Source organism: Natrix helvetica (assembly GCF_964273705.1).
Source record: "Natrix helvetica genome assembly, chromosome: 2".
NCBI lineage: Eukaryota > Metazoa > Chordata > Lepidosauria > Squamata > Natricidae > Natrix > Natrix helvetica.
The window spans coordinates 182028253-182046084 of NC_138552.1; the positions used below are offsets into that span (position 1 = coordinate 182028253).

General features: G+C 42.0%; 1 protein-coding gene across 2 annotated transcripts in view; it reads right to left on the minus strand.

The window, feature by feature from the left end:
• ASCC3 (activating signal cointegrator 1 complex subunit 3) overlaps nt 1-17832 on the minus strand; it is a 225777-nt gene that overhangs the window by 196853 nt on the left and 11092 nt on the right. For both annotated transcript variants that reach the window (XM_081945730.1, XM_081945729.1), the window contains exons 3-4: nt 15310-15460; nt 14067-14650 (exon numbers count right to left, since the gene is read on the minus strand). In XM_081945730.1, the coding sequence (XP_081801856.1) occupies nt 14067-14650; nt 15310-15460 (735 nt within the window). The remainder of the gene's footprint in view (nt 1-14066; nt 14651-15309; nt 15461-17832) is intronic.

Here is a 17832-nt window from a genome sequence, read left to right on the forward strand (position 1 = left end):
CTTTCGCTTCCTGAGCCTCTGGGCGACCGCTCGCAAGCGCGCCGCCCCGATCCTAGCCAGCACACACTGAGACAGCCGAAAAAGCTCCCTTAGGCAAGAAAAAACGCCCCCGTGCCTCTGCCGCGAGCTGTAACCGGCCCCGGGATTAAGGCGACTTGAAAGGAAGCCGATCCGCCGCTTTCGCGACGAAAAACCCCGGCGCGCTGCGACTCAAAGCAATTTAAACATTTCTCTGCAACGAGGAAGCAATAGAAGTAATAGGATCGCCCAGCACGCCCGAGACTCCAGGCATCAGTCCGGGCGATCCCCTTAGGAGAGGGAAGGCATGGAACGCCCCCCCCTGTCTCTCAGCCTTCTGAGGGCAGTAAACAACAGCCCTGCAAGGCAGACCAACTATAAAAAAAAATTAAATTTAGAATGCTCAATTTTCACTAAATCCAATACTAAAATAGCTATAAAAACTCTCCAACTAGGAACCAAACCTGAGTCTTGGACCTTGACTGAGAGGAAACTGGGAACCAACGGGAGAAGCCGAAGGTTAAGAAGCTTTCTCTCAGTCAAATGGACCAATCAGGCTGCGATAACCCTTCTGTGACCCCTCCCTCCACTCTACTAGAAAATGAAGATGCCACAGAAAAGGTCCAGACCAAATAGCACATGCTTGTTTTCATCAATATGTAGTAGAAGGTTTCTATCCTTAGCTGTAAGCCTAGCAGCTGTAAAATGATAAATCTGAATTTCTTAGTAACATCCCAGACCAGAATTCTAGGCTGCAATTTCCCCTTAAAGTTGGCCATCCCAATTGGCCCATTTTATACGTAAAATGCACTGTTTATATCTAAATGAACAATCCTGTACTTACACCATTGTTTAACATTGAACTGCTTGAAAACATCAAAGAAAATGTGCCCCTGTTTAGATAATTATGTCTTTGCAACTCACGCATTGATGAAAATACGAAAAAAGATAGAACATTAAGCATTAAGAGCATTAAGCATTAATAGTATTAAGAAAACTGTTTCCAATCCAAATGCGTATCAACGATAAACTGCAGTTAATCGCAGTTTTATAAATAACTACAATTATGCTAAGCTGTGCGAATTCTACCAAATTTCTGTTTAAATACTGTACTAAATATGTAGCAGTAAATGGATCAGCTCCAATTTAATTGATCCTGAACAAGCATGAGAACTCAAGTGTCATCAGATTACATAGACAAAAATTATTTATTAAGAAAATGTATAGGGCTGCCTAAATTTACTCTCAGTGACTTACAAAGGTGGCTTACAAAGATAAAAGCCCAATACCACTGCAATAAATATATATGAGTCAAATTAGTTTATTTTATTGCTATTATTACATTGGTTTTACAAGATCAGGTTTTAGACAGAGCTTTGCCGGAGCCCTTCCCCATTTCAAAAGAAGCCAATGGATTACATAGCAGTTCACAAGCGCTGTGTATGTTAGGAAAGCAGCAGCTGCAATGGAAGAGCTCTGAAAGCAAACTTTGGTCCTATTTCAGCAAAGAAGAAAAGCAGCAGCTGGAAGACATCTGGGAGATTTGGATATTGATTCATCTAAAGGGAGAGGGAAAGGGCAACATCTAATATGAAAAAGTGTAGTCTTGGATGCCGTTAGAGATGAATGTGCCAGCAGGGAGCATGGGTGGAAGATTTGGAAACATCTGGTTTGCAACAATTAAGACCCTGTTTTCCTGCTACTGTAAACAAAAGCACATGTTAGAGTTTGTACGCACTTTGTATTTGATAAAGATTACAGGAAAAGTTGTGAAGAGAAGTGCTTTTTATTTCCCTTTTAAAAGAGACCTTTAACAACAAGGTTCATTTATTTCTGCATGACACATTTCTTAAAACCTTTTGGAATTATATATGATGTTGGTACTTTTCGCTTGCTTTGTTTGTTTTTTTAATTTAAAAAAAATCAATTGGTAAGCCCGGAAAATGTTCAAAAGAATATCAGTCCTTACTTTCTAGTTCTCCATTTTTAAAACACTCAGAAGTGACATGTTAGGTTGAAAGAAAAGCACCTTATATAAACTCTTGAAATTCCCACTTTCTAAAGGACAAACAAGTACTCATCTCCCCAGTACAGGGATGGGCAGAAGAAAATTCTGCATCTGTTAGTAAAATCTGGTTGTAGCTTAGCTCTGTAGTCAGATGAACACAAACCCAAATCCCCTCCACCAAGGTCCAAATTCAAAATTTTAATTGCTATATGGACTCATGAATGAAGGCAAATATACATTTCCCAGGATGGATGGATCCTGCTATATGGACTCTTGCTATAATGTACATAGAGGAGGACATGAACTGCTAATAGAAACAACTGAGCAAAGAGAAAACTAAATGAAAATCATCGCAATAAGAGATTTTAGAATGTATCACCAAGAAGCATTATTGGAAAATATGAAGAAATAGCTGCAGTCCAAAGGGAGTGTGCATAATACAGTAGTTCTCGACACACCACCACAATTCAGCCCCAAATTTCTGTTGTTAAATGATGCTTTTTTAAAGTGAATTGGCCCATTTTACAAACCTTGCTTGCCTCAGTTGTTAAGTGAATCACTGTAGTTGATAAGTTAGTAACCCAGTTGTTAAGTGAATCTGGATTTCCCCATTGGCTTTGCTTGTCAGAAGATCGCAAGAGGGAAATCACATGACCCCATGACATAACAGCTGTTATAAATATGAGTCAGTTGCCAAGCATCTGAATTTTGATCACATGATCATGGGGATGCTAGAAAGGTCGTAACTGTGAAACGATCATAACTCACTTTCATCAGTGCCATTGTAACTTAGAATGGTCACTAAATGAACTGTTGTAATTCGAGAACTACCTCTGCCACTTGAGACCTATACCCAAATGAGGAAGGATAAACAGCCTGTGGTTAATGCTGTAAAAAAAAAAGTGCAACTATACAAACTGGGTCCTTCAAAATAATTTGAATTTCAACCTGTAGCTGCTTCTGCTGATGAGGCCGGCAGCAAAAGATATTTACAAAAGTCCCCAAAATACTTTGAGGGCCCCGGATTGCCTTTTCTTTCAGGGATGGATTTTATAAGAGTTGCCGTAGTCTCTCAATTTAAAATAATACACTTTGAAGGTTTATTGAATAAGATGGTCTCACCAATGCCAAAGGCAATTAGTTTGAGTTCCTGGACTGCGTAGTGTTGCAGAAAAAGTTAATTAAAGAATATAAATGGAAAAGGTAAGATGAGGCACATCAATACTTTTAAATCCAGCATTGCACTACAGCTGTTTTGAGCTTCAAAGAGCATGTTATGGGGCTATGCTGCTTTGATCTGAATGCTAAAAGTGGCTTAAAAGCGTGAGGCCCATTTCTAGCAGAATGAAGGGATCAAATCAGCTTGGTTCAACCACAAAGTAGCAATTCAATTTTCCAAATCAAGGCACTGTCATATTATATGTCAGATTACATGTTGCAGTGCTCTGGCTCACATTTAAAAGTAACTTACACTTATAGCCATACTGTATTGGCATGAACGTCTTAAGCTACTGTGGAATATTCAAATTCCAGTCTTTTTATTCTTCCCTCATGACTAAGGGCAGGAAGAAATTATAATTCATTTTCTTTTTCCTAATTCTTGGCTTGTCTCATACACTGAGTTGTTCAACAAACCGTATTTATTTCTTTAACATATTTGTGTAGCTGTCCATCTCATATGAAATTGATTCTGGGTGGCATATATCACACAATTAAAAAATAACTATAAAAGGCACATAAAACAGAAGAGGATATCAATAGCAATAGCACTTAAGACTTAAATACTGCCTTACAGTGCTTTACAGCCCTCTCTAAGTAGGTTTACAGAGTCAGCATATTGCCCCCAACAATCCGAGTCCTCATTTTACCCACCTCGGAAACTTGGACGGCTGAGTCAACCTTGAGCCGGTTGAGAATCAAATTGCTGAACTGCTGGCAGCCGGCAATAAGCAGAAGTAGCCTGCAGTACTGCATTCTAACCACTGCGCCACCACGGTTGATGATACTAACTACAGTAAGGGAACCATTGAAAAATTTCTCCAGGGATCCAAACCTGATAATGTAGCCACCTCTTGAGAGACTTGTAGGATGTTGAGGGGGATGGGACTAATCTCCCTTTGAGGAGCGGGGGGAGAGAAGATTCCACAATGTGGGTGCCACAGCATAAAAGCCCAACTCATGGGACCTGCAAAATGTAATCTGCTGGCAGACAGGATCCACAACGTGCCTTCTTTGTCATACTTGATGGGGTGAGAAGATGTGATGAGAAAGCAGCAGATAACCAGCCCCCATGCTATGGAGGGCTTTAAAAGGTAAAAAACAGCACTTGAATTGGACCTGGAAGCAAGCCAGAAACCAAGGCAGCTGACAGAGCAGTGGTATAATGTGTACCATTCTAGGGGCACACATGAATGCGTGCCCCACTGCATTTTTGTACCAGCAGAAGGTTCCAAGGCATCTCCACATAGAGCACATTACAGAAATGCAAACAAAAGGTGACTAGGGCATGAGCGAAATTGAGCAGAGTCTCCTCATCTAGGAACAGCAGCAATTGGCACACAATAGGAAGCTATGCAAAAGCCCTCCTAGCCATGAGTGCCACTTGGTCGTTGATCAAGTCATGAGTGCAGGACCACCCCAAGATTGTGTACCACACTGGTGTCAAACTCGCGGTGTCACATTGCCATCACATGACATTTCGTGACATTTTCCCCACTCGTGGAGTTGGGTTGGGCGTGGCCTGCACATGAAACATCCGGCCTGCAGGCTGCCAATTTGACACCCCTAGTGTACCAGGTTTGCCTGGGGCTATATAACCCCATTCCAGCACAAAGGATGGCATGGTTCTAGAACTCTAAAACAGAAGTCACCAAAATTCAAAGCTACTTGGTGTTTCCAGGGTTCAACTGAAGTCTGCTGTACCCTATTTGGACATTCACAGCACCAGGCTATGACATTTACAGCATCACATAATTCATATGGGCAGAAATGTATAATTGAGTATCATCAGCATACCGAAGACACCTCATCCCATGATGGAGGAGGAGTTTATCCAGCGACCTTACATAAACAGGATGGGTTAGAGTACCAAAACATGTGTGGTACCCCACATAGCAGCTGCTGAGAGCAAGATCTCTCGTCTCCAATCACATGGAACTGATCCCAGAGAAAGCAGGGGATCCAGCACAGTACCATGCCACCCACCTCCAATCTTCTGAGCGTATTCATAAGACTTTTGCGGTTTATGATACTGAAAGTTGTAGAAGTCAAGTAGGGCGAGGATGGATGCACATCTCTCATCCAGTCCTTGCCAGAGATTATTCAGAAGCATGATCATTTCCATCCCATACGTCTCAATCCCGAATGAAAGACAAGCTGATAATTTATAGTCTGCTCCTTGAAATAACCATGTTTTAGCAAATTGCCTAAAGAATTTTTATCCAGGATTCCTAGCTTGTGCTAACAAGATTGCAAGTGGACTAACCAAAATGTGTTAATTTCTCCTCCTGATAATCAGAAGTGGGGACAGCAAGCGTACCCACATTTGAGGCTTTACAGTTGCCCACTGATACATCTTTTTTAAAGATGTTATAAATCACTGTTCAAAATAAAGTTTTCCAGAGCTATACATTTAAACTAAATACTGTACAGGTATTTCTGTACAAAGAAAGTTGCTAAGTGAGTTCTGCCCCATTTTATGACCTTTCTTGCTACAGTTGTTCAGTGAATCACTGCAGTTGTTAAGTTGGTAACACAGTTATTATTATTATTATTTTATTTGATTTCTAGACCGCCCCCTCTCCCCGAAGGGACTCGGGGCGGTGTACAGGTACCAAATAAAAAACCATACAAATAATCATAAATATAGTTAAAATCGAATTAAACTTTAAACCCCTGTACAAATTTATAAAAATTAAAACTCAGCCTAAGACCACCCACGAAATTTAAAAATACAGACTGAGGTGGGAGAGCTAGAATTAGGCCAAGCCGGCTAGATTAAACAGGTGGGTTTTTAGCTTCTTACGGAAGGAGCGGAGGTCCGTGGTTGTTCTAATATCAGGGGGAAGGTCATTCCAGAGGGTCGGGCCCATCACAGAGAAGGCCCTTCCCCTGGGCGCCGCCCGCTGGCACAGCCTAGTGGACGGCACCCGGAAGAGTCCCTCTGGAGTTAAGTGACTCTGATTTCCCCATTGACTTGGCTTCTCCGATCACAAAAAGTGATAACATGACGCTGGGACACTGCAAATGTCAGAACTATATGTCAGTTGCCAAGTGCCTGAATTTTGATTCCATGATCGTAGGGATGCCACAGTAGTCATAAATGTGAAAAAGAGTCATGTCACTTTTTTCTGTGACATTGTAACTTCAAATGGTCACTAAATGAATGGTGATAAGTGAAGGATTACCTGCACAACAGATAAAATAGCTAACACAAAAACATCACACCAGTAACAGCTGCATGCAAACCAGTCCAGTTGTATGAATATTTTAGACCAAGGATTTTTACAAGAAGACAAAAATCCAAATTCAGACACTGTAGTTTGTTTGAGAAACCCATCAGGAGCCTCAATATCAACATGCAGGTAGGGTGGAGGAGGTGGTGGCAAAAAGATATTTTGAGTCCTTGCATCTGGTCGTCCAAACTAAAATATATTTGAAAAGACTTTTTTCTTCTTTTGCAAACAGCATTTGTATCAATTTATCACACAGTTCCAGAAGAGGGTGCTAGAGTAACATTACTGTAAAAGGATTGATTTCCCCAAAACAACAACAAAAGCAGGATATTGAGCTTAATAGTCACCTACATAATTTAGATATATTTTTTCAAGTATTTTATATAATAAGAAATGAAATAACACACAAATACAAGCTTCTACAGATAGTATTAACGGAACCAAAAATAAAGTTACAGGGAAAGTTGTCCTCATTCTCATTTTATCATGGGAAAACATTTTCACAACACAAAGCAGCCAACATAATATAATCATTTGCAGACAAATTTTTGGCATTTAAATTGATATGTAAATAGAAAGCTTTAACTGGTTATTTTTTTTATATTGTATTTTATTACTGTTGGTATCTGACCTTGTTGAATATCTAGTAGGCAGGCAAGATATAAATAAGTAATAGTGCTTCGCCACCAATTCCTCCTTCCAATAAATCTTCCAGTTTGTGAGAAGAAAGTTGAAGAAATGGAGAGATCCTACTAATGATTTTGTTCTGGCCTACTTTGAAAGTAGCTCTTGACATGGCATTGAAAAGCAAAGAGTGATCCCACATCTGTAAAGTTCACCAATAATCTGCTTTTTACATTCTCTGTTTAGTTGACAATGAGTTTTATACAGGTAGTCCTCGAGTGACAACCACACAATTGAGCTCAAAGGTTATGCTGCTAGGTGAAGCATTTGCTAAGGGATGTTGCCTCATTTTATGACTTTTCTTGCCATGGTTGTTAAGTGAATCACTGCCTTTGTTAAGTTAGCAACATGGTTGTAAAACTTGCCCATTGACTTTGTTGTCAGGAGGAGGTCACAAAAGCTGATCACATGACCCCGGGACACTGCAACCATTGTAAATATGAACCACTTGCCAAGCATCTGATCACATGACTATGGGGATGCTGCAATAGTTATAAGGGTGAAAAACAATCGTAAGTGTGGAAAAACAATCATGTCACTTTTTTCAGTGCCACTAAATGAACTGTTGTAAGTTGAGGACTATCTGTATTCAACTATTTAGTTTTTGGTTTTATAATCAGCAAATATAATAAACTTAATAATTAGATCCAATCTACACTATTCAGTAAGCCTCATAGTGTGAATGCATGACAGTAGTTTGGTTCAGGCCTTGTTGAAGCTGAAACAAAAGTAGGCCATAAGAATGTGACCTTTAACATACATAATGCTTGCATAGGTTGATGGTTAACTGTAAATATCTAACTGTGTATAGGATGTTTGCTGACCACAATATTTAACTAACAGTTTATCTAGCTTAGCATAGCGTTTGCATAGGTTGTTGGTTAACTGCAAATATCTAACTGTGTATACGATGCATTATTAGGGATGTTTTTGAAAACCCCTTAACTGCTACATACCTATTAATTATTTTCTTGTGGAAAATTGCTGAATGTACTTCTTTGTATCTGTCCACTCCCCCGCCCTAAAAAAACTGCTTAATAAAAAGGTCTGTGCAGAACATGTCAGGAGGAATGTAGCCATACATCCTCCAAGCACTGTGCTTGCCTACCTCGAACTAACTCTTTGTGTGGTGTCTTAATTTGCGGCCTTCGTCCACGTGTGGACCCTCCAAATTCCCGGTGAGGACCGGGGCTCGTTCTCCCACCCAAGGGAGAACCCTGAAGGCCCAGACAGGCGAATCCGGACTCAAGTATGTCGCGACCCTTGCAGCGACATCTGGGGGCTCGTCCAGTCTTGTCTTGGCGTCTTCATGGGCACGATCGTTGTCTAGCGGTGTGCTCTCCTTCACTCCTGTGAACTTACCCGGCCGGACGCGCCACTGTGCACACGTAAGTCATGGGCACCTCGGGCTCAAACGTTTCTGCTCATCACCGAGAGGAACTTTTCGCTCTCGTGAAGCGTATTAATTCTCTCCAAACGATTAACAGCATCACTGTCTATCCGCTTTCTCGAAAATCTATCGCTTACTCTCTATCCTAATTCTCCTTCAGACGATTCTTCCGTTTCTTTTGTTCCTAATCCTTCTCCTTCGGACGTAATCCCGAAGGTTTCACCACCTCCTTATGAGGCCCCCAAAGTCTCAGTCGCTTCCTCCGCTCCCCTGGCGGAGACTTTTGCTTCTTTTCCTACTGAAACTCCTACTGACTTTCCTGACGTAAGATCCACGGGCTGGCTCCTTTTCTGCCTTTGTTGCCTTGTATGTATGTATGAAATGAAGGAAGTTCCTACTAAAGGTTTGCCTTCAACCTGAGTAAAAACCCTCTGCACATTTTTCTGACCAACCTACTCTATTAGTCCTAAAGTAAAAACCTGGCCTCCAGAAGGCAGTTTTAATTTAGATTTTGTCAACAAATTTGCTGATTTCTTGGCCACCATCAGATGAATCAAGGGCCCCACCCAGATGCAAATGATGTGTTAATGAAAGTCTCCATACATCTTGGATCTTTAAAAATATGCCAGTATGAGCCAACCTAGAACCCTGGCTGAATGCAAACAATGTGTGGACAAACATCTCTGTACATTGTTTTTATACATCTTGATATTTAAAAATGCCAGCGCGTGCTGGGATATCAAGATAGAATTTGGATCTTTAAAACTTAGCCAGCATCCGCTGGCAGATCCAAATTAAGAAACGAACACCCCAGGGCAGAGACAGGCATTAACAATCTAGTGTGTGATCATCTCCAGACATGGAGGGAAGTTGAGATCCTTTAATAATAGAAAATGGAGCTCATTGGCTTATGTACAGCTCCTTGAAGTAATTGTAATAACTGCCTTGCATGAAGAAAGAATGAAATGGGATTTTTATATGTGAAATTAATGATTGTAGTGCAAATGTGAGTAGGTTGATGGTAAAAGTTGGTATGAATGTAGTTTGATTCCCTTTTATATAAAGAATGGTATGTGTGTGTATGCATGTGTGTTATCATTTCCAAATTGTTTGGCATGAGCAAGCATGAAGGTTTGATTGCAGTATGAATGTGAATATGTGTCTCCCATGTCCCAGGGAGTGATAAGTGAATGGCTCCAGAGGTCCACGTGATTGCCTGTGTGAATTTCCCCCTCCTCCCACCCACTCTTCCTTCTGGGTCATTCTTTGGAAGGAAGCAGGAGGAGCGGGGAGAATGAGTGTTTGCTCATTTTTACCATGAGTGTGTGTATGAAACGCCCCAGTGATATCTGTGAATGCCTCTAAGAGCAGTTGGTCAATGGAACGGCTTGCCTCCAGGGGTTGTGAATGGCCCAACACTGGAGGTCTTTGAGAGGATGTTGAATGGTTATTTGTTTGAGATGGTATAGGTTTCCTGCCTAGGCAGGGGGTTGGATTGAAGGACCTCTAGGGTCCCTTCCAACTCTGTTATTGTATTGTATTGTATTGTATTGTATGAATTGTAGCTTGTTTTAATAAAGTATGACTGCATAAAATGTTATAGTCTTTTTTGTTCCAACCTTTTTTGTTTGAAAGGAGTTATTTTGCTAATTAATTTATGGCAGCTATTGGGGAATCTTTGTTTGGATTTGTCCGTTTTTGTCTGCCGCTATCTAAAGTTTTTTATTTGATTTATTTTTTCTTTTTTTTTGTGCCCTTGCCACAGTTCAAAAGATTAATGAGATTTTGAGCATTCCATTTGTGGTTTGCGTAACTTGTCAGCTAATTCTTATGATGTTTTTTTTTTTAAAGACAACAGACTCCGTTTTAAAATGTTTTGCCATTTTTTTAGGTAGTTAAATTAATAACCTTGGGTTTTTTGTAGAAATTGGACTGATTTTATTAACATTATTTTTTCTATTCCAAAATTTGATTATTATTTTTTTTCAAAATAATTTTTTTTCAGTGTCTTTTAATTGACTATGTGGTCTGTATGACTTTTTTGCTTGCCTATTGTTCTCAATTCTTTGCTTTCATAAGACTGTTTTTTTTTGGATAAGGACTCTTATGAAAGTTTCCTACTTTGCAATATTGTTGTTCTTGTAACACTAAAAATTGTTTTTTGCTATTTCATTTTTTCACATCTTTTTTTAATAAGCTTTTTAACTATATTTCTGACTTTTATTATGTGTGTCAATTTATTTTTAATTTTTTAGAAACTATGTTTTTTTTTCTTTAGATTTATTTTTGATTATTTTTTTTCTCATCAAAATGCCTGGGGACTGGCACAATTTTGCCATATGCCACTCAACCGGGCCAAGCAAATTGTTTTATTTTGTTCCCAGTGTTTTGGGGCATCCCCCTCTGGGGACAAAGAAGTTCATTTTTATGATTTGGCCTCTAATCACTATGGCAAATGGATGTCACCTATGTTTTCTTTTTTCTGGCTCCTTAGAAATAAATTCATTTATTTAGTTAGGGGGTTGGACTAGAAGACCTCCAAGGTTTTTTCCAACTCTACTATTGTATTATTATTGTATTATCTATTTTTAATTTTTGGCCACATTTTTTTATTTTATTTTTCAGCCTTTATTGCCTTGGGCAAACTTTTTTTAAAAAAACTGACAATGGCCTGGCCTATTTTTCATTGGCCTTTTTGTAATTTTGTACTAATTGCACCAGTTTTAATTTTTGGGGTTTTTCCTTATAATTCCACAGGTTAAGCCATTGTGGAACGTGTTAATTGGTCCTTCAGGGACTGTTTTTTCAAACATATAAAAAAGGAGGGAATTTGGGTACCTAGTAATTTGGTGTACCCCAATTTGGCTAATTTGGCATAGGTAACATAATAGATTTAAAAAGTTTGTTTGCCTCCCCCGCAAGGGGGACGAGGATATGCTGTGCTTGTTTTTACAGATTTTTATGGATTCTAGTACGTGATGTTTGTCTAGACAAGAATATTGTCGTACCAGTTCCCAAATCCAGTTCCAGAGATGACCAAGATGACTTTACAGACAGCACAGTGGCCAATACGATCTTGCCAAAACAGCTGTCCAGTGATATGAAAAACCAAAAACTACCAAAGCAGTGCTGAAACAACGACACGACAACTTATGTGCTGCCATTTTTGCCAAGTTTTTAGTCATCATTAGTCATCATTTGTTTATGTTTACTTGTTTTGTCATCTCACCAAAAAACTCATTTGAACAGTGACTGCAATAAAAATCTATGGGTGCAACTAACATTACACACACTGACTTGAACTGTACATGAAACATTTGCTTTTTATATGCTTGGATCCTGTTTGAATTTTGCCTGCAGTAATTCAACACTTCATTGGTTCGAATTATAAGACTATCTTTCATTGAGGATTAATTGCTTATGATCCTCCCTCTGATGCAATTGCTTTGTATATATTGATAGTAGCAGTTCCTAAAAATGTAACATGTGTTAAAGTAGTTAACTGTATATTTTTAAGTAATAAGCCTTATTGTCTCTTATTTCTTCCTCCTATTTTGCTCTTAATAACAGTCATGCCTTTCCTAATGCTGATCCGGAGTGTTGGATGTGCCTTTTTTTTCCAACCACCATTTTATGAGGCCATAGGTTCTGCCGTACCTTTTCAATCTATGGTTGCTCTCCAGAATTCTCTTACTTCACTATCTGAAGTTGTTTTACAGAATAGAAGAGGATTGGATTTGTTATTTTTGAAACAGGGCGGCTTATGTGTAGCTTTAAAAGAAGAATGCTGTTTTTATACTGATAGTTCAGGCATTGTGCTTGATTCTATGGCAGAATTAAATACCCGATTGAAAGATAGAGAGTCAGAACGCTCCAAGTTTCACACATGGTATCAAGGAATGTTTAACTTTTCTCCATGGCTTACAACTTTGCTTTCAGCCCTTATAGGTCCTTTGATTTTGATTTTGATTGCTTGTATCATTGGTCCTTGTGTTATGGGAAAACTGCTCAGGTTTTTACGTACTCGCCTGGGTGATATAGATAAAGAAGTTGATGCTACTCGCAAAGATTTAAACCTACTGCAAAATTTGTTACCCTCCTCGTATGACACCTGCAAACAACCATTGTTAACATTTTCGGATTCAGACTCCGATACAGAAAGTGAGCTTCAATTCCCGGATAAGGTGAATGGTTCTTCTCGCTGCCTGCCGGAGGGTGGGCTGTTAGAGGAACGCATAGCCTTGGAGGGATATTGACCTCCTTTTAAAACAAAACAGAGGAGATGTGAATGCATGACAGTAGTTTGGTTCAGGCCTTGTTGAAGCTGAAACAAAAGTAGGCCATAAGAATGTGACCTTTAACATACATAATGCTTGCATAGGTTGATGGTTAACTGTAAATATCTAACTGTGTATAGGATGTTTGCTGACCACAATATTTAACTAACAGTTTATCTAGCTTAGCATAGCGTTTGCATAGGTTGTTGGTTAACTGCAAATATCTAACTGTGTATGCGATGCATTATTAGGGATGTTTTTGAAAACCCCTTAACTGCTACATACCTATTAATTATTTTCTTGTGGAAAATTGCTGAATGTACTTCTTTGTATCTGTCCACTCCCCCGCCCTAAAAAAACTGCTTAATAAAAAGGTCTGTGCAGAACATGTCAGGAGGAATGTAGCCATACATCCTCCAAGCACTGTGCTTGCCTACCTCGAACTAACTCTTTGTGTGGTGTCTTAATTTGCGGCCTTCGTCCACGTGTGGACCCTCCAAATTCCCGGTGAGGACCGGGGCTCGTTCTCCCACCCAAGGGAGAACCCTGAAGGCCCAGACAGGCGAATCCGGACTCAAGTATGTCGCGACCCTTGCAGCGACATCATAGTACCTTGACATGCTCTCAACCCAACTTGTACTGAGTCCACTTAACTCTAGATCCCATGTTCATAGTTGGAATGGATTGTGTCCCTGGTGTTCTAAGAACCAGTGCTTCACATGCAATGAAGATTAGTCAATTTTCCTTTCAGGTCATTGTTTTACCCTCCCAGCTTCCAAGGTTCTTCTAAGTAAGGGCAGCAGTCAATCTCCAGCACATAAAGTTTCTGCAGAGCAACTGTGTGAATAATTAAATCCAAGACTGCATTTTCATATGCAATCAGCTAAATGAAATACATGATAGGAATAACAAACTCAAGATCAAGTTTGGTGTGAAATTATTTCTCTCATATCAATGCATCACATTACCATTTTCCATTGGTTCAAAATGTCGCTTCATTTTGCATTCAAAATAAAGGAACAAAAAAAAAAAAAAAGCTGATGCAATCCTTCAAAGCTGCCTGATATGCTAGCCGCCAAGATCACCTTCATGCTATTTTCACTTTTGAGCGAAAATGTACAAAGGTTTTACAGAGGATAATTGCAGGGGGAAAGAAACTCTAACGTACAAACATTAGATTTGAACGATTTATGCATGTTATGTTGACAAAGGAAGAGCATTAAGTGTACCCCTACCTCATTCTGAAGCTCATCATCACTTTTATGGGAGGCAAGCATCTCATACAAAGTACAGCAAAGATGTTCCATTGTTGGGCCTGTATTATTTCCTTGTAGGGAATCATTCAGATACTTCGCAACTTCACACCACAGGAAACTATCATCTACTTTCCCAGAAGACTTTGCGGCAGCATTTTCACCACAGTTATTTGGATAATGTTCAAATTGGTTATTAAAAATCTTCTCATAATCCAGGCTAATGACTTTCTGGTCATCCATTTCACCATTTATCAGCAATTCTTCAAAGTCGTCCAAATCGTGCATTTCAAAAGAAAATGCAATATTTCTGCCAAAGGACAGCTTTGAATCACTGTTTAACTCCTCAGAACTTTGCAGAAGAGCAGCAAGCTGTTCTTCGGTAAAATGTGAAGCAATCCGACTGGTGGCATCACAGGCTGCAGTGGCAGAGGATGAGGGAAAGGGTCCAAAGACCTGCTTAATGGCTTGAGTCTCATCACGACCAATACAGTCTTTGGCGTAAAGCATTTTAAAAAGGAAGGTAGCGCCACTTTCAATTGCTTCTTCGCCATTCTCAGATCCCACTGGATGTAGGAAAACAAAAGCAGAAAAACAACAACAAGTTTGACGAATGAACTATTCAGAATACAATTACATTTGATGAGATTTTATTGGGTGATTTTTTTTGTATAAACATCTTGAAGCAGTGCCATACACAGGGACATTTTAAAACATGAGAATGGAAGCAATAAGTTTAAAATAGTTTTAATCAGCAAATAAATTTAACAACAACAACAATTTAATTGTTAATTAAAATGTATAACTCACAAAGGTGACAGGAGAAGGAAGAACATTTATTTGTAACTACAGTGAAGGTTCTTGCAAAATATTCTACCTCTAGAGACAAAATGTGGTGGAAATTTCTAGTGCCCAGAATGGCCAAATCAAATGTGCTCCCCAATTCCAGTTTGACACTATTTCACAAGGCCCTAGGGATATGGTTCTGACAATGGGCCTGGGATTCCCAGAATTATATGGAGCCCATCAAATGGCTGGACTAACCAATGTTATCAGGAGGATGAGGAATTATTGGCTTTTGTATTGGAATTTTATCTTCGAAAGTCATCTAGAGTCATTGAGACGGAGTTGGGCATATAATTTTTTAAATAAATAAATAAAGCTTCAATTCCTACCTAAATCAAGAGTCAATTGCCTGTTGTATCCAGTCCAAAATCCTACTTACCTATTTGTTTGGCAGCATGAAATAGTGTCCTTAAATCACCATGTACAGATTGCTGCTGTTCCTTGAGTGTGTTTTCATCAACAAATGTTACTATTTTCTTCCAAGTGAGATCCGAATTGCACAGCTGTTCCTGTAACTTGGCTCTTTTATCCTATGAACACCATAATTCGTAGTCAATAGTCAGCCTTTTTTTGAATCAATTGATCTTCATTTAGATAAAGCGACAGATGCAAATTTTCACCACACTTCAAAATTTAATGTACACCCTGTCAGGTTTCTTAGTAAAAATGAACATTATAAATGGAAAAGATTGCATTCATATCAGTGGTGGGTTTCTACCGGATCTCACCGGATCGTGCGAACCGGTTGAAGAATGAACCCGGAAGTAATTTCCGGCCCCGCCCCCTTGGCGTTTTTTTTTTGCATCGGGGCTGACTCCCCGCCGCCACTGCTGTTCCTTGTCTTCTGGCCCGTTTCCCAACTGGCCTTTCCTCGCTTGGAGGGCTTTGGAGGGAAGCTTCTGCAGAAGCCCGGGTGAGTGACAACAAGTTCCCGCCGTTACGAAGTCTCGGAGGCTGTAATTTTCTGAGCTGTGCGCGCGCGCCTGTTTTCCACGGCGTGGAGCAGCAGCGAGGCTCTGCGAGGCCGGCAATGACTCAGGATGCCATCCGGGAAGACGAGGAACGCGAGGGGGGACCGTTGACGGCCTCTGCAATCATCGCTCGCCTCGCAGAGCCTCGCTGCTGCTCCACGCCGTGGAAAACAGGCGCGCGCGCACAGCTCAGAAAATTACAGCCTCCGAGGCTCAGAACGCTTCGGAGGGAAGCTTCTGCATAAGCCCGGCCGAGTGACAAGAAGTTCCCACCGTTACGAAGTCTCGGAGGCTGTAATTTTCTGAGCTGTGCGTGCGCGCCTGTTTTCCACGGCGTGGAGCAGCAGCGAGGTTCTGCGAGGCCGGCAATGACTCAGGATGCCATCCGGGAAGACGAGGAACGCGAGGGAGGACCGTTGACAGCCTCCGCAATCATCGCTCGCCTCGCAGAGCCTCGCTGCTGCTCCACGCCGTGGAAAACAAGCGCGCGCGCACAGCTCAGAAAATTACAGCCTCCGAGGCTCAGAACGCTTCGGAGGGAAGCTTCTGCAGAAGCCCGGGTGAGTGACAACAAGTTCCCGCCGTTACGAAGTCTCGGAGGCTGTAATTTTCTGAGCTGTGCGCGCGCGCCTGTTTTCCACGGCGTGGAGCAGCAACGAGGCTCTGCGAGGCGAGCGATGATTGCGGAGGCCGTCAACGGTCCCCCCCTCACGTTCCTCGTCTTCCCGGATGGCATTTGGAGTGATTGCCGGCCACACAAACCTCGCTGCTGCTCCACGCCGTGGAAAACAGGCGCGCGCGCACAGCTCAGAAAATTACAGCCTCCGAGGCTCAGAACGCTTCGGAGGGAAGCTTCTGCAGAAGCCCGGGTGAGTGACAACAAGTTCCCGCCGTTACGAAGTCTCGGAGGCTGTAATTTTCTGAGCTGTGCGCGCGCGCCTGTTTTCCACGGCGTGGAGCAGCAACGAGGCTCTGCGAGGCGAGCGATGATTGCGGAGGCCGTCAACGGTCCCCCCTCACGTTCCTCGTCTTCCCGGATGGCATTTGGAGTGATTGCCGGCCACACAAACCTCGCTGCTGCTCCACGCCGTGGAAAACAAGCGCGCGCGCACAGCTCAGAAAATTACAGCCTCCGAGGCTCAGAACGCTTCGGAGGGAAGCTTCTGCAGAAGCCCGGGTGAGTGACAACAAGTTCCCGCCGTTACGAAGTCTCGGAGGCTGTAATTTTCTGAGCTGTGCGCGCGCGCCTGTTTTCCACGGCGTGGAGCAGCAACGAGGCTCTGCGAGGCGAGCGATGATTGCGGAGGCCATCAACGGTCCCCCCTCACGTTCCTCGTCTTCCCGGATGGCATTTGGAGTGATTGCCGGCCACACAAACCTCGCTGCTGCTCCACGCCGTGGAAAACAAGCGGGCGCGCACAGCTCAGAAAATTACAGCCTCCGAGGCTCAGAACGCTTCGGAGGGAAGCTTCTGCAGAAGCCCGGGTGAGTGACAACAAGTTCCCGCCGTTACGAAGTCTCGGAGGCTGTAATTTTCTGAGCTGTGCGCGCGCGCCTGTTTTCCACGGCGTGGAGCAGCAACGAGGCTCTGCGAGGCGAGCGATGATTGCGGAGGCCGTCAACGGTCCCCCCTCACGTTCCTCGTCTTCCCGGATGGCATTTGGAGTGATTGCCGGCCACACAAACCTCGCTGCTGCTCCACGCCGTGGAAAACAAGCGGGCGCGCACAGCTCAGAAAATTACAGCCTCCGAGGCTCAGAACGCTTCGGAGGGAAGCTTCTGCAGAAGCCCGGGTGAGTGACAACAAGTTCCCGCCGTTACGAAGTCTCGGAGGCTGTAATTTTCTGAGCTGTGCGCGCGCGCGTTTTCCACGGCGTGGAGCAGCAACGAGGCTCTGCGAGGCGAGCGATGATTGCGGAGGCCGTCAACGG